Genomic DNA, 25919 nt, shown 5'->3' with positions numbered 1-25919 from the left:
GTACGTATGTACATATGTAACCATTATCTGAGAGCACTGAGTATTACATGCCGCTTTAGACTGGTCCTTAATGTAATGCCTTGTGTTTCAGTTACAGCTGAATGTTAATCATATTTAAATGAGTGCATTCTCCCGCTTATGGTTAATGACTTAATGACTTTATGGCTTTGCTTTAGCTCTCCCTTTTTTGGGCAGGGTGTGGGCCCACCCTAATTTACCGGCATCAGTGTTACCTGCCGATCAAACCCGACCAGCCGAGCCATTTGCAAGTCATGTGAGAATTACTTTTGGTTTCTAGAATAAATTGGATGTACAATGGTTTGTTTCTTTTGGGTTTTTTCGGTAGTTTTATTTGATTTCTTTTTTTTTTTTCTTTCAATTTTGGTGTTTGTGTGTGTGTTTTTTTCTGCCTTATAAGTGCATCGTATTTTTTCCTACAGTTTCCTGCTGATCAATTTGATTTTTGTGTGTGGTGTTTGGATAAATGTAGAAAAATGTGGAACATAATGCCACACAGGGGCAATCTATATATTCTTTTACCTGATTCTGATCTATTGTAGAATATTATGTTCGATTTTCGTATTTCATCAGTTTTGCATAATACATTAATTACATATTAAATAATTGCTTTGCTTTGTCATTATCATCTTATAAATTGTATTTGAAAATAGCGCTTTCGTTGCGTTTAGTAAAAATATATTTGGGCTCTTCTACTACGTGCAGGCTTACCGAATAATCGTCGTACAATAAGTATACAATATTTTGTTGTGTATCTCATCTGCTCATCGTTTCACATGTGCTACGGCTTCAATATAAAACTGGCATCGTCATCATCAATTAACGCGATTATTGTTTACGTTTTAAACATACATTTAGTACATATAATATTTATATAAATTTGTTGTTGCATTTCTTAATTCTCTCTCAAGGCATTGTATGTAGTTTGTTTGTATTTCTTCTGTATTTAATAGATATCTGTGTAGGTATACATATATTTTATGCAATCTTTTCCTTCGTTTAAATGTACAATTTTAAAACCGGCTTAGTTCCTTTCATTACACGCTTCATTCGCTTCGTTTAATTCTTTTGTTTGCTTTCTTTCCTACTTTTGTTTATTTTTTTTATAATAAATATCACAACGCATCCTTCCATCCTTCGACTCTTCCACTCCTCCAATCCCTTTTCCATCTACTCATTCGGTTTGCATTTTCCGGCTTGGCCGCTTGCGCCACAAGCTGAAAAATGTCAGGCATACAACACGCTAAACATGCATCACATTGCATCCATCGATCCGATCCGATCCGATCCGATCTGTTGTCGGTTGTCGTATTTATATTTTTGGAAAATATAACACGCAAATGAAAAAAGATTTCAAAATTGCACAAAACACTCCTCCGGCATAAAGATATACTCGTAGAAAAATCATAAATTAAACGTAATAAAGATAATAATACAAAAACATTAAAGTTAACGGAAAACAAGAGTGCCCTACGAGGGGCCTACGAAATATTCGTTACAGATACGATTACAAAAAAAAGAACGAAACATCCGGTAGAACTAGCAAAATGTTTGTTGATTTCAGCGCTCCCTCCACTTGCAGCGTAAGTTGTAGATAGTTCATTCATTATAACGTAGAAAACTTAACTTAATTCTGACTTTGTTAGCGCCGTGCGTCGGCCTCCGCCACCGGCCCTATACCGGTTATAAGCTGACCAACTTGGACGGCTCGGTTGTGGGCGTGGGCAGCTCCAGCGGATGCTTGTTCTGCGAGGAGCAGTTGGGCACCAGCGGACCGGACACGGGCGTCAGCCCAGTGCCCCCGTCCATCAGCGAGTCAAAGTTGAAGGTGCCCGTCGACGGTGTCTGGATGGGCACACCCTGTATCTGTGTGGGCGCCTTGCCGCCGCTCACGCTCAGCTGCATTTGGCCGCCAAAGGGCCGCTGGACGGCCAGCGTGTTGGGTCGCTCCTTTGGCATCTTGTTCAGAGTGTTAAGTGTGGGGCCGTTGTGGATGTTGCTGATGGTGGTGGGGAAGTTGCCAAAGCCATGCGGCGCCGTGCCCGAGATGGGCGTCTGCAGCGAACCCGTCGGGGCGGTGGGCGTCATCAGCGTGGCAATGTTGGGCAGCGCGAAGCAGCGCTTGTGCGGCGGCGGTCCGTCCTGGTCGAGCGAGGAACTCGAGTCCAGTGCACCGTCGAGCGGCTCGTCCTTAATTTGCAAGAGCAGATCCTCATCGATTGGCACTGGCTTGAGACCGAGCGGCGAATTGCTGCGCCCGGTGGAGTTCAGGGTGGCATCGAGGCCGGTTATGGTGCCGCTGCTGCTGTCATTGCTATTGCTGTTGTTGTTGTGGTGGCTGCTGCCGCTGCCACAGCTGCCGGCACTGAGGAGGGCCGCTGGCCCGATTATCCCATTGCAGGTGGACACGCTGAGCATATCGGCACGCACCTTCAGGCACGCGGGACGGTGCGCCTGGAGGAAGTACTCCAGCTGGTTCTTCGTCTCGTTGAGCAGCTCCATCTCCTTCTTCAGGCTCTCGCCTCGCTTCTCCAGCAACTCGACCTCTTCGGTGAGTTCGTTGGTCTGGTCGACGCGTCGCTTGCGACAACGTGCCGCCGCCTGCTTGTTTCTCTCCCTGCGGATGCGACGCTTCTCCTCCTCCTCGGGCGTCATATTGGCGGACCTGTTCGGTCGCCGTCCGCCGCCACGACGCGCCGGTGTGGCACTGTTTGAGGTATTTGTGTTGCCCTGAGAAGAGCTCATGGCTGCGGCCAGGACCTTGCTGAAGTTGTTGGCACCGCCCCCGCCATTTCCGCCGTTGCTGTTGCTCATCATGTGTCCATTCTGATAGGAGGTGCTGTCTGTGGCTCCACTTGCTGCAAGTGAAAGTAAAACCCCATTAGATTATTTATTCCTTTATGGGTTTTGTTGATGAAACACTTACAAGTATCGGATATGCTCTGATCCTCATTTATTTGCCCGTCGGCCCAGGAGCCGTTGGACTCCTCCGAATCGCTGCCGGGCATAATGCTGGACCCGCAATCAAATACCTGCTGCTGCTGACTGATTAGCGGATTGCTCACACCAATTATGGTGGCCGTTGTGGTCGTCGTTGTGGGCACCACCGATACCAAACCGTTGCCATTGTTGCCATTGCCATTGCCATTGTTGTTGCTTACCAATGGGGCCAGCGGGGGCGGCTTGAAACCGGCCTGATATGGTGCATTAACCACATCGTTGGTCATCTCGTAGAATGTCTCCTCGATGCTGCGCAGCGTGGTCGGCGTCAGCGTGGGCGTCGTCAGCGTTGGTGCACTCTGTATGCCATCGAATGTGCCGAGCTGCAATTGGATATAAAAGGCGAAATTAATCAAAAGTGTTTACATTTTATTTCATGTTTAATTTGTTCTGAGAGGGAGACCCAAGCAGAGAGGCGAGTATAGACAGGAAGAGAAATGAGAGTGGGAGAGAGAGCCATCACTAGAATGTTTATATTTCTGTTCCATTGTTGTTTCATTTTGTATACCCTTTCATAGAGCATATCGTATACATCCGGCCGTCGGTTTCTATGCATAATCTTCCTGCACTTCCAATGGAAACATTAAACATTGAATTTCCAAGGGTATCAATCAGTTTGCTCTTTATAGCTGGTCTTTCTTTCTTCTTTTCTTTCTATTTTAGGCGATGAGCAAAAATTGCCAATTGTTTCGCGCCCAAAGATCCAAATTTTTTTGAAATTAACACTTTTGTTTCGATCCGTATAAATCCCATACCGATAGCGATAATATACCTGCTGCATAAATAGCTCGCTGGCTAAAAAACTGGCAATTTCACTGGCATCCATTGCAAACTTGTCACCATTCGCTGTTGTTGAAGTATTTGTTGGTGGATTATTCGTTGGTGTAGATTTGATTGGCGTTGGTTGCTGCTGCTGCTGCTGCTGCTGCTGTGGCTGATTGTAATTAATGTGCCCACAATTGTTGTTGAACTCTTGCTGTTGCTGTTGTTGTTGTTGTTGTTGTGTAAAAAAGTTCTGCATTTGGCACATGGCGGCCATGGCGGCGGCGTTTGTGTTGGTTGTCGCAGCCGGCTGCTGTGTGGGCAATTGTCGTTGATGTAACATTTGCTGCTCTTGCTGCTGCTGCTGCTGATGATGCAGCTGTTGTTGCTGTTGTTGGTAGTATTGATTGGCTGCAGCAGCATTATATGGCCACTGCATCTGCGGTTGAGCGTTCTGCGTCAGGCCATTTTGTTGCGTATGAGCAGCATGTAATGTCTGCTGGTGCTGATGTTGCTGTTGTTGTTGCTGTTGTTGCTGTTGTTGTGCCTGATGCAGCTGATGGAGGTAGGGATGGTAGCACGCATTATGCGCTCTACCATTGAGATTTTTCATCATTTGTTCGTTGTTTCTTCCTATCTAAACCCTGCACTAAATATCTCTTATATTTAAGCTACTTTCTCTTAATATTAAGTATACGCAAAGGCTGATCACGTATACGCACAGTTGGGCGCAATGACTAGTATTCGTTATTCGTTATTCAACAATATATAATGGGACAACAATGCTATATATATTTACTCGTACCATATGCAATCAAAAATCAACAGAAACAGATTCTTATTTATGTTTAAATCTAAGTGAAAACTCTTTCCTTTTTTAAATATTAATATTTACAGCAAAAGCTAGATCTTCTATCTATCTATAGATTTCCTATATGTATGCTTGTCTTTATGGTTGTTGTTCTTGTTGTTGTTGTTGTTGTTGTCGCAGTAGTAGTTGTTGTTGTTGTTGTTCGTTCGTTGTATTTGGTTTTTGATTTTGGTTGTATTTTCGTTGTATTCTACGTTTCCATAAAGAGTTTAGTTTCGTTTTTCAACTGCGAGCAGTTCTGTGTGTTCGTTAGTGACGTAGATTCGTTTGTTCAATTTCTCAATATCAATTTCTCAGTTGCTTCAATCTCTCAATCGTTGCGTCGCCCTCCGTCTTCCGGGGGTCTGAGGCGCTTTACGATAAGCATCGGCTGATTTCGCAAAGGATCGAAATGAGTATTCCACATAATCAACACAGTAATAATTATCGTATTCAAAGCTTTAACATCTGGTGTGACAGGCACGTGTATTTATATTCAAAACGAGGAGGGCTTTCGCTTTGCGGATTGAGCCTTGCGCCAGTTTTCGGGGCACAGCATTCGATTCGTTTCAATTCTCATGGGTATACGGCGGGCAACGCCTCTCAAAAAATAAACTATACTTCTGCCTTTTGCTTTGGGCCAGCAATTCGCTATTATTTCTCGCACATATATATGTGTATGTACGATGTATATAATGGTATCTATCTATATATATGTATGTGTGTATATAGCCAAGCAGCTTCTGTTCGAGTCCACGCGGCATGCAACGTAAACTGAGAAAATGTGCGTCTCGTTTTATTCTTTTCTTCCTTTTGTGTTGACTGTGTTTCCTTCACATTTATTTGATTTTATTTTTATTCTATTTTCATTTTATTTTTCGATTCGTTGTGTTCTCCGAAGATTCGTTTTTGGCAATGCACACGCGCGCGCCACAAAACAAACAGCAGGAACAAAAAAAAAACAAAAACAAAAAAAAACTAGCAGAAAAATCGGCGAAAAAACAATTGCAATTTTGGTATTTCTGTTGCTGTTTTTTTTTTATCTGTTTCGAATTTTCCAAATATATTTTCGTTTTGTTCGCTATTCGTTGTCGGATTTTTGGTTCGGTTGTTCGGTTTTTCTCGAGCAGGAAAAGCGCGCGCGCGATCGCCTTTTGGTTTTTTGTTCTCGAATATTTTTCTAAACTTCGATGGTTCGTTGTTCGTTTGCGACTGATTCCGGGGCGAGCGCGAAATTGGCAACGATCGAGAGATCTTGAGATTGCGATTTATCTAGAGAACAGCCAGCAGCAGCACACACACAGAATCCCCAGAGAGCAGAGAGCTGTTTGCTCAAATTAGAAGACAACCAACTAAGAAAATCAAATAAATTTAAATGCTGGCTGCTCTTAATTGAGCGGCAGCCCACACGGCGACATGTGGGCCAGGCCAGGGCAGGGCAGGGCAGGGCAGGGCATGGCAGCAACGGGCAGCCCACGCGAGTCTCGCCATAAACATTTTGTATAGCAGATATGTACACACATTTGCCATGCCCGACAAAATGTAGATGTAGGTTATTTCCGATCTAGCGGATCTTACTCTTTCCCTGGAAAGTCTTTTAGTTTCGGATAATTCATAAATCAAAACACCGAAATGAAACGTTCAGGCGAATGTTTGGCAACAGTTTTTCGGCCAATTTGCGGAACATAACATAACATTTATTTATAGCACAACTGTCGTCTGTCACATCTGACAGATAGATGTGTGTTGTGTGCCACAACAGGTGTGTGTAACATTCCTGCAGAGGAACCAAAGAGACCCCCTGGCATGCCAATTGTATCTAAATACAGGGTATTTGTTGGGCAGTTGGGGGTATATAAGCTTCAGTAGAGACTATTAAAAATGGATTTTAATGCTTTTTAGAGAGGAAAGCTGATGTGATGAAATAATTTGACACCTTGCCTTTTCGTTTATTTGCATGTTATTAAGTAAGTCATTTCCATACTCCGGATCTGTTCAGATCCGATCCATTCCCGAGTGTACGATATATTTATTGACAGATCTTATCGGAGGAATATGCATACAAGGCCATTCCCTTATTTACAACAACATTTTGTGGTGTGGTGTGGTGTGTCGTGTTTGGCAGTGGCAAACAATCGATTTTATTCTTTGTACGCATGTTTATTTTATATTTATTTATTTAATATATATTCTGGCATTTGCTTTTGAAGAAAGCCGCAGTTTAAACACCTTCACCATGTTGTCTGCTCGGGTCGGAGACTTTCATTTTAACCTACTTTCAAATGTAAATTTACTTTTGCGAACTTGTTCCTGCATGAACAGCATGAACATGAACTGCTTTTGGCCGATGAATCAGTCAATTAAAAAATATAAATATATATATTCAAATATATATTATAACAAATAATAGCCCTAATAATATGTAGTACGAGCGAGCAGCAGCCGCAGCAATTGATGTTTAAATTAAAGCGGGCCTCAGAGTCCCATCATCAGTAGACGTCTCTCTTATCAGAGAGGTCTGAGCCCCCAGAGTTCACATCAGAGGGTCAATTGAGCTGCGCCAAAGCGTGGCAAACGAAACGAACAGAGCAACGAGAACCCAGCACACAGAACACTGACGTAGTCGCTATAGTAAGCAAATTGCTGACTAATACATGGGTCTGCTGCTGCAAATTTGATTACAGTGGGACTGAACACAGCTGTCTGCCTCGCTAGTTCATACAGTGGAGCATTAGCAGAAAAAAGAACTGCCATATGCATAGCGCACCTATGACCTTGACTCTAATTAGTTCAACATTTATTTTTTCCCTCTCTCTCTCTCTATGCCAAAATATTACCTCCTGGGGGTTGGGATGGTGCATCGGGAATTGGCAACAAGTTGACAGCAAAAGAAACATCGCAACGACTTTTGCCTGCCACTACGAGTGTGCCTGCGTTTCAGAGCTGACGTGTTGACTTATTTTTAGATCAATTTTAGCCTGACAATGACGTAATAAAGGCAAAATAAAAACACAAAACTTGGCAACATCAAAGGCAAAATCAACAACAACAAAGAGCGAAAACACAAACGACAAAAATGTGTATTGTTTATATCATAAGTGGCGTTGAATTATTATTAAGTGTTGAGGAGAAGGCAGCCAACACAGACGCTGCTGTTGACACTGCGAATGTTTGCTGTTAAGTTACGCTGTTAACTGTTAACATTCAACTGTTAGTCCTTTGGTACTGCCTGTACCTTGAAATTGTTAGCTTAGCTCTTCATTTTTACCAGTTCAACAAATGAATTAATTCTATTTACTTATTATTTATTTTGCTCGTTAAGCACTCAGCTACAGTCCCATGATATATTCCCCCCTTAAAACTATATCTCTGCTGCTATTCTTTTTCCAAATCAAAATCAAACTACAAACACAATTTCGCGTTTGTTTCAACGCTATTTTCTTGGGTTGTTTGGTGATGTTTTAGTTTTGCATTGGCATAAATTAACTATCTGTCGGGCTTGTTAAATACGAAACAACTGATGAAGGTTACAGAAAAGCCTCAGAATGTTGCTGTTGCCCCGCAAGTTGTTTCGCTAGAAATGCGCATAATTATAGTAGCAGCTAAACAGCAATATATTTATTGTATTTTTCAATTGGCAAAGACTTTAAATGCAGCTCCAAGCAGCATAGCATTGTGTTGTGCCTCAATGTTGTTGCAATGTCACATAAAGAAAGAAAAAACAACGACAAGAGCGAGAGAGAGAGAGACTTGAAAAGTTGACAAGTTCAAGTGCGTTTCGAGTTTTCGTTACACAAATAATATAAGCAGGGACTTCCCTTCGCGATAAACATAATTTCAGATATATGCATGAATGTACATAGTTATTTCTGTATGTTTCTATATCATTTGCATTTGCGAATGTATATGCAAATATTCTGCGAATAAAACAATTAACGGAAGAGAGAAGGCAACGCAACAGAAATCATATTTTATATTATTTTTTTTCGCATGAACGTGACCGCAATGCCAGAAAGGAAAGAGAGTGTTGTTGACTGAGTGCCGGGAGTGCTGGGCTGTTGATAAAGCCGTGTGTGGAGGTATTCCCCTGGACCCTCGTGATCCAAGAATTTTGGAGTGCCACAGAGTCAATGCCCGGCTTGGCGATGGACAGCCGTTTTAGGCACGCCACAGCGGCAGCAGCAGCAGCAGCAGTGGCAGCGGCAGCAGTAATGAAAGCCCCTTGACCATATCGTGTTTATATAATGTATATATAAAGACATATAAATATGTATGTACATATTTTTGAATTTTTTATATAACCCCAACAAATTTCTGTCTGTGCAAAGCAGCGCCGTCATTAAAATCACTCGAGGTTTAACCATTTTTGGAACGCCCCCACAACACCAACAACAAAATATACACACAAAACGAAAAATTGAATTAAAGTTAAGACATTTTTGTTGTATTTTTTGTTGCTTATATTTTATTTTAACTGCCGGACAGACCCCGCGACAGAAGCCATAATTCAAAATTTGCCAAAAAGTGCAGCCAAAAAAAAAATAAAAATCAGAAAAAATGTCAAGGCGCAGGGGAAATAAATTTCAGAATTGACTTTGGGATATGGGATACGGGGAATACGAAATGGAGGCTGCAAGGCGGCAGGAGTGCTGTGTTCCTTGGGTGTCAGGCTTTAAGTTGAGTGTCAAATTAATCAGACTTTTGGTCCAGGGACAGGGCGTGGAATAAACAGCGATTGACAAATTTGCATTTTATGCATAAAAAGCATAAAAAAAAAGCAGAGAGTTAAAATATTTATGTTCTGGCGTTTGGTTTGGGGGTGCAATGAACTCTCGACTAATGAATAAAGGTACATAAGTACTACCTCTCCTCTCTTTTGAAACTGTGGAAATTTGTTGGTTTTTAGGTGGGGTTTTAGCTGAGCCTTTGGGGGGCTACGAGATTCATAAAAAATACCCCTCAAAAATCATCGACAATTGAACTTTGTTATAATTAAATGTGTGGCCGCAAAAGTGGTCAGGGAAAGTAAAGTAAACACTCTTTATGTGTGTGGAAATACGCATACGCAAAGGGGCAAACGTGCAGCTAATAAAATGACGCGACATTGGTCTGGGAATAATTTATTTAAATGCATTTTGTCGCGACGCGACACACACGACAGTGAAAACAGAAACAAAAACATAACGAACAATGAACCACTAGCGTTTTGGGGGAGGGACGCGACTGTACGGAATTTATGGCCAAGTTTGCAGTTCGAGGAAATGGCAAACAAACGACGCGACGTCGAGGCGCCACCAAAGGATAAAAATGCACACAAGGATGGGGCACAGGACAGGGACAGACAGCAGACAGCAGACAGGAGACAGTAGCCAGTAGACAAGACAGAGCCAAAAAGAAAGGACTTCAGAGAGAGAGAGTGAGTGGAGCGCAGTAAAAGTTGTTTTCACTTTTCATTTGCGAGGTTTGGCCAATTCCGATTCTAAGAAGGACACGACCGCAGCCATCAAAGACATCAGACCCTTTGCCAAGCTGAAATTACAGCTGGCAGCAGTCAAAGGAAAGCTGAACTTAGCCAGCAAAGAATATATAGAAAGGAGTCGCCCTGTCCCCTGTCCAAATCAAAAGGACATCAATTACAGGGCAAGTTGCAATCGTGTTTCTCCCGTCAAATTATCTGCACCAAACTTTGTTGGCAGCCCCAAAAAAAACAAAAACCATTATCCGTTTACGTGTACGAGTGTATCTTTTCTTTGCCTTGAGCTTCAATGGGAAATCGACTTGAATTACGAAGAAAATTCAATTAAATTGACTGGAAACGCAATTAGCTGACCGCACAGACACACATACATTAATTTCAGCTGCATCTTAATTCAATTCAGTCGCTGCACGCTCCATGGACTCCATGTGGCATGATCGAAGCAATGATCTATCTACAGGCCGTAACCATATTTAGGCCAGTTCTGTAGGGGAGAAAAGGTGTAGCAGTGTAGGGGTAGGTGCCGCCAGGTGTGTAGGTAGGCAGCTCTTACACAAAGGAAAGTTATTGTTTCCCCACAATAAAATATCTGTTCAGACTTCAAGTGATTTCTTTCATGACAAGGGGGCCCCCCACACGGCAAATCGAAGAACGCCCACAACTTAAAAGACTCCCTCTCGCAGCGACTTAAGATTCCATTGCGAAAGTACAGCCTCGAATCAAATGTAAAAATAAATTTCAGAAAAAAGAGTAAATGGCAAGACACCGAACATTTTTTGGTTTGTTGTTTTCTTTTCTGAGTTAATTAAAAGAAAGTTGGACTTTGTCTGGATATTGCGGGGGCGTCGTCCCATACTCCGTCCCATTGCCTGTCGACTTACGAGTAATAAAACAATTTGAGGAGAGCTTAAGTCGAAGTGGGGTGCATGTGGCAAGTGTTTGACTTGCAGCATGTCACTTTGAACCGCCCTAATTGTGAGTGAGTGGAGGGGAGAGCCCGATCCCCTCCTAACATATGAATACGAGTATATCCACACACATAATTCTCTGAGTATCAAGTGTCACGCGAATGTGTCTGTGCCTTTGAGGTTCACAAGTCAAAGGGTCACCCCATTTGGACCCTAATTCACTTTCATATCATATAAAATTAACCAAAAAAAAATATATGTACATATCTACAATAGCACACAAAAAAAAGTTCGCTCAGCGGAAAGAAAAGTTAAAAAGCAACGCAAAAGTTTATAAATTGTCACGAAAATCGCACGTGTGCAAGATATCAGCCATGGAGCACCAGGCAGCAGACAGAGACTGAGACTGAGACCGAGACACAGACCCCGACGGAGAACCCGTTGAAAAACGCAACTCCAGACCGGACCGGATCACTGGACTGTGAAATGCAATGTACAAAAATTAACCGACAAAAAATGAAGACCAAAAAAAAGTATGGTATGTAGCTGTAAATGTTGGCATTAAACTGCAACGTGATTTACCGTTTGGGGGTGATTTCTTGGGGTACTCTTTGCGCCTCTGGGTTATATTCACAATATGAAGCGAACATGTTAACAAAACTCATTGCGATCCGATCATTATTTTGGCCATATAATTATATCTTTTCTAGCATTTTCATCAAAATTCTCTGTAATTTATTTTATTCTACACCAATTTCACATTCTTTACATAACACTGACTTATCAATTCCATAGCAATTGCCTGCAGTGGATCCAATAGTTTATTGGATTCCATTTATCGTGTCGTATGACAACGAAAATTAGTAGCAATGATGAATCCCCCACTACGATTCGGTCGAGCCACAGGCAACAAAAACTCATAATTCGCTTATCAAAAACACATCGTCGAAAGCCACAAAATATATTTTTTTTTTCTCTCTTTTTATATTTACAATCTGTTTTTTAAAACAATAAGTAAATTGTATAATTAATATTCAATTAACAGAAATAGCAGTTTTCCAATGAGCCCTGCTATTATATATAACATCTTTTCAGTTTGTTGGATTTATCCATCAGGGATATCGAGTATCTTTTGGTATCTTTTCAGTCTTCTTACTGTTAGGCTATTGTCTAATAGACTTAAGGCTAAATTATTTTCGTGGTTGTGGAGTCTGTCGATGTATTTCTTACTGGTTTTCTTTATTTCTTCTTTAATTGTTGGAATACTCAGATCTTTGTGGATGTTTGCATTAGATACGTAAAACGGAGCAAAGTTTTTGATTGGGAACGCTGAAGTATCTCAATATTTGAGTTGCTAGCAGCCACATTTCAATATGGAAATCTTTTTTGGGGTAATGAGCATTGAATAGTGTGGAGGTAAGTAAGGAGAGAGCGGAGAGAGAAGATTGGGTAGATCGGATGGGCGGGGCCTTATCGGTGGACAAAGTAAAAAAAAAACACAATTGCAAAACAGCAAATAACGCTACAACTTGACACGGATAGGGGGGAAAAGTGGGGGAAATAATGAAACGGAATAGCAGGGAACAGGAGGAACAAGGGGGATCTCCAATTTCCAAGAATTTAATATGCGAACGATAATGCAAAAGCTTATTGGCAGAAATAAATGTATGTTAGAGGCGTAAATAATAAAAAATAAAATAAAGTGGAGGAATTCTAGAAATTTCATGGCAGTGGCACACACTGATAGGAATGCATGGTCTGTGGAGCTGATAACAAACACTCTCGAATGTGTATGCCCATAACTATGCCAAAGTTGGGGTGGGGAATGGGCCTTGGTAGGGGTAGGGGTAGCAATATGCATAGATTGTATGTAAGATCTTACCACTTTAGGCAATGGCGAGAGCGGCATGCTAAACAGATACTCATCGCCAAAGATATTGTAGTTGTCTAGCGTCATCATGAATCTGCTGGTAGTATCAGTATCTATTTATTTATATTTCTTGTGTGTTTCCTTTTCCTTATTGTTTTTTTTTTTTTTTTGCTTTATTTCTTTCCGGCACAAAGTCTATTTTGCCGATTAGCCAAATGACTCAAAGCGATTTCTGGCGAAATACGCCTTTGTAAATGTCTTAAAATTCAATTCACACACTGCCACAAATGTATCTGTATCTGTATGTGTGTCTGTGCATCTGTAGTTCGAGTGGCGCGCGATCGTGCGAATTATTTGCGTTGTCCGTATTTCAATATTTCCGAGAATTTTTGTTCAGCTATTCTGTGGATTTTTGTTTAGACACAAATGCCGCACACATTCTGCCTCAGAAAATAGCACACTGTTTTAACGTTTTCCCAGTCGCTTTTCGCGTAAAATCTCTCGATTTTTCTTGACGGTTTGTGAAATGAAACGACGTTACACAGATATTATTGCCGAAGCGTTTCGCACGGCCAACTTGTTTTGACTAATGCGTCATCGTCGGTCGACTGGCCTTATATACGCCCCCAGAGGCCACCCAAACGAATTGAGCATTTTTTGTATCGCTCCGAGTGAAAGAGAGGGCCAGACAGAGGGAGAGTGAGAGAGAGAGAGAGAGAGCACAGAGCATGGGCCTTTTTTGAGTGGAATTCGAGAGCTTCGTGGGGCTCTGTGTCTCTGGCTGGCATTTCCTGAGCAACAAAATGAAATAAAGAAGCAAAAACTGCACAAACCACAAATTATAGTACACTGTATATAGAAATATTTGTATGTGTGTGTCGTGGGTTTAACCCGCTGGCTGCTACATATAGTAAATATATCGCTTAAACGGGCACGGCACTCACGTGCCTCATTGTGCCTCGTAGTTTTTTTTCTTTGGCTACGCGTTGTTTACCGTGTGTCTCAATTCTTGGGGCTGGCTTCTTTCTTATCTTATCTGCAGACAATTTAGTTATGACATAAGCAACTAAATTTAAAAGCCACAGCACAGGTAAAGTCCCCCCTTTTTCCAAATGCAACCAACAACAATGGTTGGCCTTTGTAATCGTGGGGCACCAAAAGTCGCCTTATCTATTTTGGTTGGCTCTACGAAATGGGTCGCCAGGCGATTCAATTCGATTCCGATACGAATCGGAGTGTCGCCGACGCCAACGATCCACCTGAGCCGTTGGTCGACGAGGAGTTAGGCAGGTGTTCGTTCCTCTGTAGGCATTTATCGTATCTACGAATGATATGTCAGCATTTTCAATAAATATTGATGGGCTCCGGATGGGGGACTCTACCGATTGATGCGTTCCGTTGCGGTGTCATGTAATTTTATGCGCAACAAAATGAAAAGGCCACACTGACCTTGTGTCGTCACTTACGTAGCTCTCTTTTTTGTTGGTCTGTTGAGGGGTGGTTGGATGTGGTTGAAGTGCAACCATAAGTGGGTCGTGTGACACTAAACATCTGTGTGGCACAAAGGCAAATTGCTTTGCTCTACTTACCTGCAACGAGAGATAGGAAGAAAGAGAGAACAGAATTTTCCATTAGAACTTGGAATTTCAAAGTGCAGAGAAAGAACTTCTTAGAGCTTTAAATTTGAAACTAAGTTATAAGTTTATTCAAAAATGTGTATCTGTGGATCGAAACAGTCTGTGTTTAGTCAATAAACAAATGCACTTGAAGCCATTTCATTCATTCAAAAACCCTTTAAAATGTAGCCTCCAATTGACTCACATGTTGACTCGATTGAAGACAGTAAATGCTTGCCCAAACGCACTTCAAAGTCCTTTTTTTGTGTCAGGGTACAATCAGCAATAAGTTTTCAAATAATTTCTACGAACTCTTCGCCGACGTCACGGAGAGGCGACATACTGATAAGACCTTATATGGTACGAGTGGCAGCATTCGGAAGCCACGAGTAGTTCATATTTTTAGCAAATGGAATCATTTGTCGAGGACTGCGCACTGCATTTCTGACGCAAAGGTTATTTGCCTGACCGGAAGCAGAGCCTTAGGTTTCCATATAATTTGGCAATCGGTTGTAAGGAAGAACAAACAAAATGAATAATGAGCGATTTCTGTCGAATAAATGTTGGCCGCCGCTGATAAGAGACGGTTGGTATCTGTATCTGAGCAAAGGCGTTTACATCAGTACTTAAAAATAAAGCTATCTTTTGTTCGTTTTCATTGTTTTTCTTTTGTCCAGCGATAAGAAAAGGCAACGGCTCTGCGATAAAGTCTTGCAGTTCCGTACCAACGTGATCCAAACTTCCGGTGATGATGGGGGTACGGGTACGGGTACGGGTACGGGTACGGGTATGATTACCGGGTAAAACCGCTCCAAGCAGTCGCCAGTTTTGTCGTAGGCCCATGCCATCAGATAAGACTGAACAATGGGCCACAAAACCAAAACAAAAGTAAATCTATGACAAATACTCGTAGCCCAAGTTGTGTTCTCCCTCGGTTTCTGATAGGGAAATCGCTTTGCAATTAACTCCTGTTTATGGTGTAAACAGAATCGCTGCCACAGGTGACTGCCTCCTCCAGCAAAGAATTCTCACAGTAAGAGAGCAACATTCGAATCCTAGTGAGCGCCTGCTTTCCGTTTTGAAAATGTTTTCCTACTCCTTTATCAGACATGCCACTTTCCTAGTCTCAAAATCGAAAACCTCTTTCAAAATTAAACTACTTTTTGATCAGAATTACTAAAACAAACTTGCACCATCATTTAAGACTTCAAATACCAAATTTAAACGAATAATAACTTGGTAGAATGGCATTCATTCGTTCCAAGCTCAATCTGGGATCGCTGGCTCGCGTTGCCTTTCGATGGAGCGGTCCTGGGATGGCGCTCGTTAGCTACAGCAGCCAGGAGCCATATTTGGTGACGGCTGTGCAGGGCAAGTCGAAGTCCAGGATTTCCGGTGAACAGTCTGTTGTGCAGCTTGGTGTCCTGTCAGGAGTCCACCGAAGATTCCCTGTCGCAGTCCCGCAAAGGAATCAGGCCACCCAGTGCTTCGGGGAGGACAGCTATTTCTTCAGCTCATCGCCCACAGCCGATGTCATAGGCGTGGCGGATGGAGTGGGCGGCTGGCGCTATATGGGCATCGATGCCGGGCTGTTCGCCAAGGATCTGATGCATCGTTGCTTCACCCACGCCCAGCGGAACAACTTCGATGCGCGGCATCCACGCAATCTGCTGATCCAGTGCTACGGCGAAATGAAGCGAAATCGGAAGCCCATTCTGGGCAGCAGCACCGCCTGCGTGGTGGCCTTGAATCGCAGTGAGTCCGCCCTTTACACCGCAAACCTAGGGGACAGCGGATTTATGGTGATCCGCAATGGCAGTGTCTTGAATCGCTCCGAGGAGCAGACCCACTGCTTCAATATGCCCTTTCAGATGAGTGTGCCGCCACCAGAGTCGAATCGTGATTCGTGGTTCTGCGATGATCCTTCGTTGGCGGTGGCAACACGCCTTCTCCTGAAGCCGAACGACCTCGTGCTGCTGGCCACAGACGGACTCTTCGACAACATGCCCGAGAGCATGCTGCTCGAGATGCTGGCCAAAGTGCAGGGCGCTCATGAGGAGAAGGTGCTGCAGGAGGCGGTCAATCGTGTGGTGGCACGGGCCGAGGCTCTTTCGACCAACCCCATCTATATGTCTCCATTCGCCATCAAGGCCCTGGAGAACAATGTGGATTATCCGCGTGGCGGCAAACCAGATGACATAACCGTGGTCCTTGCCAGCGTGGCGATGCGCAAGCGGCAAACCACTGCGGGGAATTCCACTGAATTTTAGGGGGTGTGACCCATTGACCCCACCACTCTTTCATCTAGGGTGAAGGCGTTATCAAAGTTAAATCAAAAGTTCAAAGTGTTGCACACCAAATATTGTTATTGAGTCAATCAAAATGTCACCAATGTTGGCAGCGATAAAAATTAAATATACAATTTGTTTATGAGCAAAAACAATGTGGATTTCGCTGGCAGCAGGTGTATGGGGTGTTCATGGGTATAGTATTCATTCATTCAGTAAATATGAATGAATGAACGAAAGCGCGGGGCTACAACCGATTCCACACACAACGAGCGCAAACAGATTGGATTGGATGACTCATACGTTTTAACCAGAATTCGTGCGCTTTTTTTCTTCTGTTTTTCTTAGCCCAGTTAGTAGGTGTATGTGCGTGTGTGTGTGTGTGTGTGTGTGTGTCGCAGAGGCGGGAGGGCCAACGAGACGTGCCATGGCCTAGGGCTCCAACAACTCGGCTGCGCCCACACTCTCGCTCGCAAAAGCCGGCTCTACGAAAACCGCTCGTTTTGGCACACGTAAGCACTCACTCACGAGCTCACGAGAGCTTTTTCACTCAAGCGAAAGAGAGCAATAATTGAGAGAGATAAAAAGCCAGAGAGAGAGAGAGAGAGCGTTATTGACGAGTGAGCGAACGGAGCTCTCCACACGCAAGATATTAAGAGTGAGAGGAGGGGGGGGGGGCAAAATCAGGCGATGGTTGATGACGTTGGAAATCCCCAATGCAGGCAGCAGCATTGCGAAATTCCCCTCGAGCATAAAAGCGCAAAGGATGCGGGATACGACTAACGGTTACCCACAGAAAACATAACACATAAGAGGTAAGCATTAATTCCTTCAAAAAAACATAATAACGACGATGCGTAAGACTTATCTTTTCAGAGAATAAAATAAAATATTTCCACTTTTTGTAACCAACTCTCGTTGAGTGCCAGCACACCTTAACCTTCCTCTTAGTGGCGACGGGTCAAGGAGTGACACAATGCCGTCCGGTGTCGGGGCGTCAGTTCTTGATAATTTCCCCCATGGCTTTATCTTTGGCTCATTTCGCACTTTTCAGCGCCGTGTCGAATTGAACCTGATGTTGCAGCTCTCTCTCGCTGCTGCAGCTCGTTCGTTGCCCCTTGGAATGTGGTGGCTTGCCTTCTGCGGCTGCCTGATGCTGCGCCTCTTCTTGGAATTCCTTGCCGGATGACGCGTCCACACGTTGCACGGGCCAACAAGGATCGACGGGCGTGTAAATCTTTCAGCATTGTGTTTGTTGTATGCATTTTTAGCCACACTTCATTTCAACCCAACCCAAAACCACTCCAGATGTGCTCCAATTGGAATAACCAATTCCACATCCATTTCCCAGTTCCATTTGCTAGTTCCATGTGCAATTTCCGCTGGCGGCCGGCTATATGCCTTGAATTAGTTGAATTGTCGATGTATGTAGGTACAATGTATATAACTCAATTAGGGGTAGAACAGGGGGCTAACTGAACATCAGGCAACTGCCATTTAGCACTGACACCTCCTCCCCCTTCTCCTAGTACTCCTCCTTCGGGCTCTGCCCTTGCTCTGGAGAGTTCAACAATCCCAATGGTTTGTTGCCAGAGGCAGTGGCTCAGGCGCCATAGTTGAACAAAGGGGATTCTTTGTTATCCATGGGTTTCAGGTTTGAGGAAAATTCCGCACATTTTCGTATTTGTTTTGTTGACCTGAAATCTAAGGCGCAGACACAAGCATGTGCCAGGGGAGAGTTCTTTTGGATTAATTATACTAAATTCCTATATTCCATTTCGTTAAAATAAATACTATAAAAAGAAAGAAACAATATCCCTTATCTTATCGAATCATAGATCTCTTCTGTTTAAATAGCTCCAACCCCCTTTAAGCACTTCTCTGGACAACGCTCCTTGTTAATATCTGAATGCTTTCCTTTTCTCTCTCGCATGACATCCCATCCCTCCTCCACCTTGCTCTACAACAATTCCAAGAAAATCGAAAGCAAATGCGAACACAAAAACACGCAACTTTTGACATTTTCCCCGTTTTTTCCCCATTTTTGTTTTTCATTATTGTATTTTCGGTTTCTTTTGACACTTCGTTGAAAATACATACACAAACACATACATATTTACAAATGCACAAACACCACATGACATAATTGTTGTGTGGGGGGATATTAGCATTTCAACTGAAGCAAATGAGAGATCATCGCATTAAACTCTCTCACTCTCTCTCAGTGAAGTTGGGATTAGAGATGAGCGCTTGCTGTTAATGAGAGCTCACGTACAAAAAGGCACGATGAAATCGGGAGTGGCTCACGATACAGCTTACAGTTAAACGATGAAAGTGAGAGCGTAAGCTGTTTGTTATCCATCTAAAGAGGCTTTGGAAAATAAAGCGGGAATGGCAGCTTAAGCTTTGCCTATACATTGCATATACATACATATGTACGTATGTACATACACATGTGCATTTTTTGCTGCGAAATCTTCAATTCATTTTCACGGTATAAAAAACCCTAGACCATCTCTAGCTGTGACGTCAGTCCGACGAGAAACTTTGTGACCAAATTAGGTACTCTTTTTTCAAATGAGCTCCAACGTACGAGACATGCTCCGACATGCCTCAAGCCTCGAGGAGACCAACAAACCGGCTTGTCTACGTCGCGGTTATTGTGGCCACAGCCTGAGCCCAAAGCTTAAGTTTAAGCCATTGACGTCATAAGATAATTTCATTAGCCGAGCGCCAAAGTGCACAAGCCACAGTGGAACTTTCGAGTTCACACAGCAAACGATATCTACACAACTCGAGTGGAAATGTTCAAACTTTTTGGGGGACTTCCCATACTTGATAGAGCCAGCAGAGCTTTGAGTTAAAAGCCCTTCTCTCTCAGAAATAATAGAAATAAAATGTGACTTTTTTTCACTAGAGAAAGATAATAAATATGCTTACTGCTAAGCTACTCTGGGAGAGAGAGAGCCCAAGCTAGAGGAATCAGCCAAGGGAAATCTAAAAGAACCTTATTAGCCATCACACTTGTATGTAAGTATGTATGTATGTATGTATGTATATGTATTCCCATGAAGCACAAATTCCAGTTAAAAAATGTAAGCCTAGTCAAAAATACCGTTTCTGCTAGCATTATCTATCCATTTCTTTATCTATCTGTCGATTTCTGCCTGTCGCTTGTCACGAATTGCATTACAAAATCCCACGAAATATTCTTGGAACAATCGAAAGCCATAATAAAATAATAAAAAGTGAGGACACCACACACACACAAGCAGAACGAAGCGATGAAACGATCAAAAGCTCGGTATGATTGGATCCTGTGATAAGAACCAACGTCGTAAAAGATTTGCACATACGAAAAAGTTAAATGCGCCCATAAAAACCAAAGAAAAATAACTAATTATGGTGATACCGCTGCTATAGATACACTTTGGAAATGATGTCTATGAAATATGTTATTGAATTAAGCATAAGTATGTTTCCATCTCCTCAACTTTAAGAATAACATAAACATCCTGATTCGTATTTTTTGTATTTATTTATTGCGAAGCGAACAAGCAGAACAGATCTGGATCGCAAATTCAAAGCATATGAACACAACGTCAGCAAAAATTATATTTTCCCTTTCGAACATTGAATTGTTTTTTGTGAATAAATCAGACTATTATAAATATAATTTCTTTAGTATAGAGAGCGAAATCTCACAAAGGGTCTGAGAGGGTGAGGCACCGCACAGGGTTTTATAAAGAGTATACTCAGAGCAGTAGAGTCTAAGTAGAAGTCAGCCACAACAAAAAGAATAATTGATTGTTTGTTGTATGTTTTGTATTTATTTAATTTCTTATTCGTTTTTCGTTTTTTGCTGGTGTTGGCTAAGTGAACAACGAAATGATGGCGCGTTGGCGACGGCAAAAGGCATTGGCAATTTTGATATTTATTTATTTTTAGTTGATGCGCACATTAAATTGGCAATTTCTGTTGGGGATATCTGATCTGATGTCGATTATACTCGTATATATTTTATATGCTTAAAAATCTCTGTGTAAAAGGCTATCGCCGAGGAGCGTTCCGCGGCTGCTGATGCTCGTTTGGCTCGTGACTTTTAATGCGTTTGCTTTTAATGCATGGAATATTTATGTGGCACGCTGCATGTTTTATGCAACACAACAACAGCAACAACAACAACAACAAACATGGCAATTTTAAGTTGTTCAAGTGCATGGCACCATATAAGGCGCACACACACATTCCCCGCACAGCTCCCCATACACCATTTACATCTCCGTTTGTATGCCCATTCCACAGCTCCAATCCCATTCCCCATCCCCAATCTGTAGCCTCCTCTGAATATCATGGGGAATGCAACGCGTGAGTCGCTTGACATTCTAAGTGGAATACCAGGGAGCGTTAGGGGGACACAAAAGGGGGGTTGCCCGAGAGGAACGTAGATCCAAAGCAGCTGTGTGCCATTTGACCTTGGCATTGGATTTAATTTTATGGTGAAATCAACTGCAGCATAATTTTGAATGTCAAGAGAAAAATAGGGGGTAAATGGGCATAAAATGTACAAAAAATAGACAGAGGAACATAGGCAGAAATTATGGTGGAACAAATCAGAGAGGGAAAGCGTGTGGGCACTATTGAGAGGAACGTGCGCGCGGGGATCCACAGAAGTGGGAAGAATGTTAAGTCTGGGATTATCTTAGGGATTTCTCTGTCACAAGATGGCGACAATATATAAACAGTGGATAAACAGAAACAGAAAAGAATTCGTACCAAAGATTGATCCCCACAAAAAGGTTTCACCCCCACCATGTAAATACCACGAGTGGTGGCAATGGGAGACCTTGACCTTAAAACAGATTTAGTTTTATTTTCACCATCAACACACTGCAGATACAAAAATATGTATTTAGATAAAATTTGTGCTGCCGCAGAGCAAATCGTGCAATGTGCAACGCACGTGTTGGAAACGAGAGACTGCGGAACATAGCAAAACCCAACATCAATATACACCCACGCCAAAATAGATAGAAGACCGCAAAAGAGATAGAAGAAATATCGAGAATGAAATCGAATTGGAAGCAGTTTAAGATACGGCTAAGGGAGAGGGGTACAACCTTGAGGGGTCTGCCAGTAAGAGTGCAATGTAAGAGAAAATGCAGCACAGATATCACTCACACTCTCTTTTCGCACTCACTCCCACTCAAAATGTCTTCAAGCTGCATATTGTAGTGGCCCATCTCTATTTTTCTCAGTGTCTCAGCTGAATTCAAAAAGAGCACGCTCTTGTTTCGCTACATTTTGCGCTCTCTTGCGCTCTTTCAGACACCAAAAACTCGCATGCGATAAATGTAGCCATACTGAGTGTACGTGCAGCTTAGCATTTGTGTGAGCGCACACACATCCAGAAAGAGAGAGAGAGAGAGAGAGGCATCAGAGGGACAGTGCAAAACAACAACAAGAGTGTAAATTGAAATTCCAAAGATGTCGACAAAGTAAATACGAAATAAAAACCAAACCAACCGATTCGAGTCGAAACGAGACGACTGCGATGGAGACGGGACGGAACGGAACGGGTCTGAGACTACAATGGGAAAAGATACAACACACACACACATGGAATTCGGCGAATAATCATAATAAAAAAAAGAAGACGAACATAAAAACAACAACAGTTCAATATGTTTTTTAAACAAGTTATTTTTCAATGTGAATTTTTATTGTATTTTTTCCACTGCTAGATCTGGTTGGCAAGGGGCGCGCAACAGAGGGGAACAGGTCAACACAGACATTCTATTGCGTTCTGTGCACTCGCACGGAGTACCAGTTTGTACCGATCTCTCCTTTTTGCCCGCTCTCCCGCCGTAATCCATTTTGGTTATTTCCTCCACATGCCACCCTTTCTATTGCAAAACAAGTTGGATTCGCTCTAAGAACACCTTTTACTGAGATGTACAAGTAGAGTTGTACAGCCGTTGTCGTACCTTGTCGCTGCAGGTGTAAAGACTGCAAATTCGTTTGGTATCTACAACTTTTAATTCTTTACGTACTCATCAAGCTCATCAAACCACCCTGCCCGTCGACCGCGTACAGGGTATCAACAAAAGAGCAATTCACTTACGATAAGATTGCGCACTGCTGCCGCTGCTGCTGCTGTTGTTGGTGTTGCTGCAGCTGCTGGCGATGATATCGTTGTCGTTGTTGCCGTTAGATCCGCGGGCAGAAAGTCCAATTGCTCTGACGTTGCCGCCGCCTCCTCACTGTCTTCTTCACCCAGCTTCGGTTTGCTCATTGTTGTTGGTGTCGCTTTTGTTATTGCTTTGCGCTCAACTTTAACTTTCATTGTCCTCTCTTTTGACTTTTTCTGCTGTTGTTGTTTCTGTCCTTGTATGCACTTTGCACTTGCACTGCTCTGCTCTCAACACTTGTCCCACTCTTTACAGTCGCACTCAAACAAATTTGTACATGTGCGGGTGGGTGGAAACGGACACGGGCGCTCTTTATGCACTCACTCTTTTTTTTGGGTGCACTTCTTTGTAATCTCTGGCCTGTCACGCCACTCTCTCTTTTGTTTGTGTGCTCTTTGACTGTCTTTCACACGCACGGGTTCGTTCAGATACAGCTGTCAAATTGTTGCCGTCTTTCCTTTCTGCCGCCTGTCACAGTGTTAAAAATGTTAACGGTTCGTTCGCACAGAATTCTCTAGATTAAAGCGTCGGACCACGCCCCGCACCGTTGAACTTCGAACGCTTCCCGCCCTCTTCTTCAGTTCCAGCCACGGGCAGACGACTTTTGTTAAGTATTTCGTAATTGTTTTGTGCTTTCTGACGTTGCACTCTCTCTCATCTACATATGTACAGATGTATTTACATATGATGTATAGATGTAAAATGTATGCATAGATTACGCGCAATCACAATTACACGAAGAAATAGTTACACTTTTTCTTATAAGGGAATGTACGAAATGTAACAATTACAACAACAGCGCGGTAGAGGGATTGGGGGAAAAAACAATAAAAACGTTTCTTGTGTGCTGTCCCGCTCCAGCCGCTGTGATGACCCGCCTGGCAGACAGTTGCTGCGTGTAAAAGCGAGAACGCGAACGCTTCGCAGACAGTGCGACTCGTGGTAGAGCGAGAGGGAGGGTGATGGTTTTGGAACGGAGGGTGTGGGGTGTAAAAGGAGGACTGATTAACTACACGGAGAGACGATGGAGAGAGAGACTGTTTCGGGGGGACGCGGCCGCGTGGCTTTCCGTTGCCGCTGCTGCAGTCGCGTTGCCTTAACAAAAAGCGAAAAATAACTGAGCAACAGACCGCTAACCACACCGTCGGGTGACGTCTTGGCCATTGCGCGCCACACACACCACCAAACGGCCAGCACACACATATACACGCTGGAAATTTACGTTGCGTGGAAGCCAGGGCTGGAGATGTCGAAACGGAACCAGTTGTAGTCGAGAGATTTTTTGGCGGTTAGAAAGCAGGAGAGGAGAAATCGGTAATATCCCTATAAGGTCATTCTTCTAATCGAGTTGTTTTTACATTTATATTATACCAACAAGGATATTTTAACAGGGCTGAGAATATGGAAACCTGAATAATCAACATTTAATTAATAAACGGATTTCGATCAATTTAAATCCCTAAAATCTAGAAAATGCTTTGACTCCGTAGAAAACTCCCAAATATTAAAAAAACCTATTTGGAATTCGCCTAAAAACCAGACAATTACATGGGGGAAATTCCCCGACGAACTGCTTATGCATGCTCCACATGATTCCCGTGGCCCTGACGAATGACGATGTGAAGATAAACTAGACGATAGCTGTCAGAGGAAAAACGCAAAAGGCAATAGGAAAGAGAGCGAGAGAGAGCGTACAATCATACCCATACAGAAGCAATCAAAATGTGGCGATACATTTATCGCATGCGATTGCTTGAGCAACAAGAGAATATGTCATTCGCTCTTATTGTTTTTCTCTTTTGATTTTCTTACTCGCCCTCTCTTTTATTTCGCACTCACATTTGAATTCCACTCAAAAGCGGTTTACACTCAAATGTTGGAATTTGGCGCGCAGCTCGTTTGTTGACATTTTCTATATTTTGTTTTGATTTTAGTGCCGCTCTTTTGCCTCTCTCTCGCACTCTATCTATCCATCTCTTTCTCGCCTTGAAGTGTTCTCCCACTCAGTCTGTGTTGCGCTCGGGCGGGGGCTTTGGGGGCACATGTTGGATTTATGTATGCCACGCATCGCGATGCGGATGACTCATCACGGGGTTTTTACACACCGATACACAGATGCACGAACACATCGGTGTAGGGAGAGAGATTGAGAGATGGAGAGGGAGACGTAGGCCTCAGACAGGTTCAGAGGCAGCAACCATTTGTTGCTGTCTTGCTCTGCGGCAGTTAATGTATCTCTGAGATGCATTTGGGCGCGTGCTAAATGCATCTATTAGGCAGTCGTCCACGGCTCGAGCCTGAGATCCGCGATCCTTTTCCATTAGCCCCGGGAGGTATTTAGGTAGCCGAAAATATGTCGCTGCCATTAGGTACGAGACGATCCTCTCATTCTCTTCTCTCCACTCCTTTTGTCTCGTTCGTCTCGTTCTCTCACTCACTCCGCGGGAGGAGCGATAAGAGCCGTGTGTCTGAGTGCCTTCCGACTTGACTGGCGACGCGCCTTGAATGGCCCCTTGCCCCTTCTCTTGCCCCTAGACGGACGGACGCACTGGCCAGAAGTGTCGACACTGAACATCAAGGTTGAGGGTTGATGGCCTCCTCTCCGCCCCTTTGTTGTTTTTAAGCCATTTGCCAGGCGACTGCGACTGCGACTGCGACTGGCTTCTAGGGCAACATTGTGCACTGATTAGGTTACCATTCTACGTGAGTGGGTTAATATTTTACGATGGTTTAAGGGGTTCACTCTTCAAGTCTTTATGCGAAACGGAAACGGAAACAGGATTTCACTTAAGGTACAACAAAAATCCATACTTCCTAATGATTTCTTTAGTTTTAAATATATTTTGACGTGATTGCACCTTTAAAAACACACACAGATCTACCATTTCCGGAGTATCTCTTTCTTGCTAATCAAAACCACATTTTCCAAACCATTATTCA

The 25919-nt window shown here is 43.0% G+C and overlaps 2 protein-coding genes across 7 annotated transcripts; one reads left to right on the top strand and one right to left on the bottom strand.

The window, feature by feature from the left end:
- Positions 1 to 375: 375 nt before the first annotated feature.
- On the bottom strand, positions 376 to 24071 carry LOC117585833 (transcription factor kayak). 6 transcript variants are annotated; one of them, XM_034275573.1, is made up of 4 exons: positions 23082 to 24068; positions 3791 to 3905; positions 2945 to 3341; positions 376 to 2876 (listed from the first exon to the last, which is right to left on the bottom strand). In XM_034275573.1, exons 1-4 carry the CDS (start codon positions 23132 to 23134, stop codon positions 1702 to 1704), a joined length of 1740 nt encoding a protein of 579 aa, XP_034131464.1. In that variant the 5' UTR covers positions 23135 to 24068; the 3' UTR covers positions 376 to 1701. The 6 variants fall into 6 exon arrangements, with proteins under 6 accessions (XP_034131464.1, XP_034131461.1, XP_034131462.1 ...); XM_034275570.1 differs by lacking the exon at positions 23082 to 24068 and adding an exon at positions 4010 to 5854 and having other exon boundaries at positions 3791 to 3946; XM_034275571.1 differs by lacking the exon at positions 23082 to 24068 and adding an exon at positions 4067 to 5854 and having other exon boundaries at positions 3791 to 3946.
- On the top strand, positions 15627 to 17179 carry LOC117585837 (protein phosphatase PTC7 homolog fig). Its single transcript, XM_034275578.1, has 2 exons — positions 15627 to 16774; positions 17159 to 17179. Exon 1 carries the CDS (start codon positions 15745 to 15747, stop codon positions 16768 to 16770), a length of 1026 nt encoding a protein of 341 aa, XP_034131469.1. The 5' UTR covers positions 15627 to 15744; the 3' UTR covers positions 16771 to 16774; positions 17159 to 17179.
- Positions 24072 to 25919: the final 1848 nt, after the last annotated feature.

This window comes from Drosophila guanche, unplaced genomic scaffold (assembly GCF_900245975.1).
Source record: "Drosophila guanche unplaced genomic scaffold, DGUA_6, whole genome shotgun sequence".
In the NCBI taxonomy this organism is placed as follows: domain Eukaryota; kingdom Metazoa; phylum Arthropoda; class Insecta; order Diptera; family Drosophilidae; genus Drosophila; species Drosophila guanche.
Note: the sequence above shows the minus strand (reverse complement) of the source record. Positions and strands in the feature narration are given on the sequence as shown.

Bases quoted from the DNA above. Each gene is read 5' to 3' on its own strand.
- LOC117585833 (XM_034275569.1), bottom strand. From the start codon at position 4,396: ATGATGAAAAATCTCAATGGTAGAGCGCATAATGCGTGCTACCATCCC. The intron at 3,342-3,790 runs GTATATTATCGC...ATCCAATTGCAG, and splicing joins GCGAGCTATTTATGCAGCAG to CTCGGCACATTCGATGGCAT. The intron at 2,877-2,944 runs GTAAGTGTTTCA...TTTCACTTGCAG, and splicing joins TCAGAGCATATCCGATACTT to CAAGTGGAGCCACAGACAGC.
- LOC117585837 (XM_034275578.1), top strand. From the start codon at position 15,745: ATGGCATTCATTCGTTCCAAGCTCAATCTGGGATCGCTGGCTCGCGTT.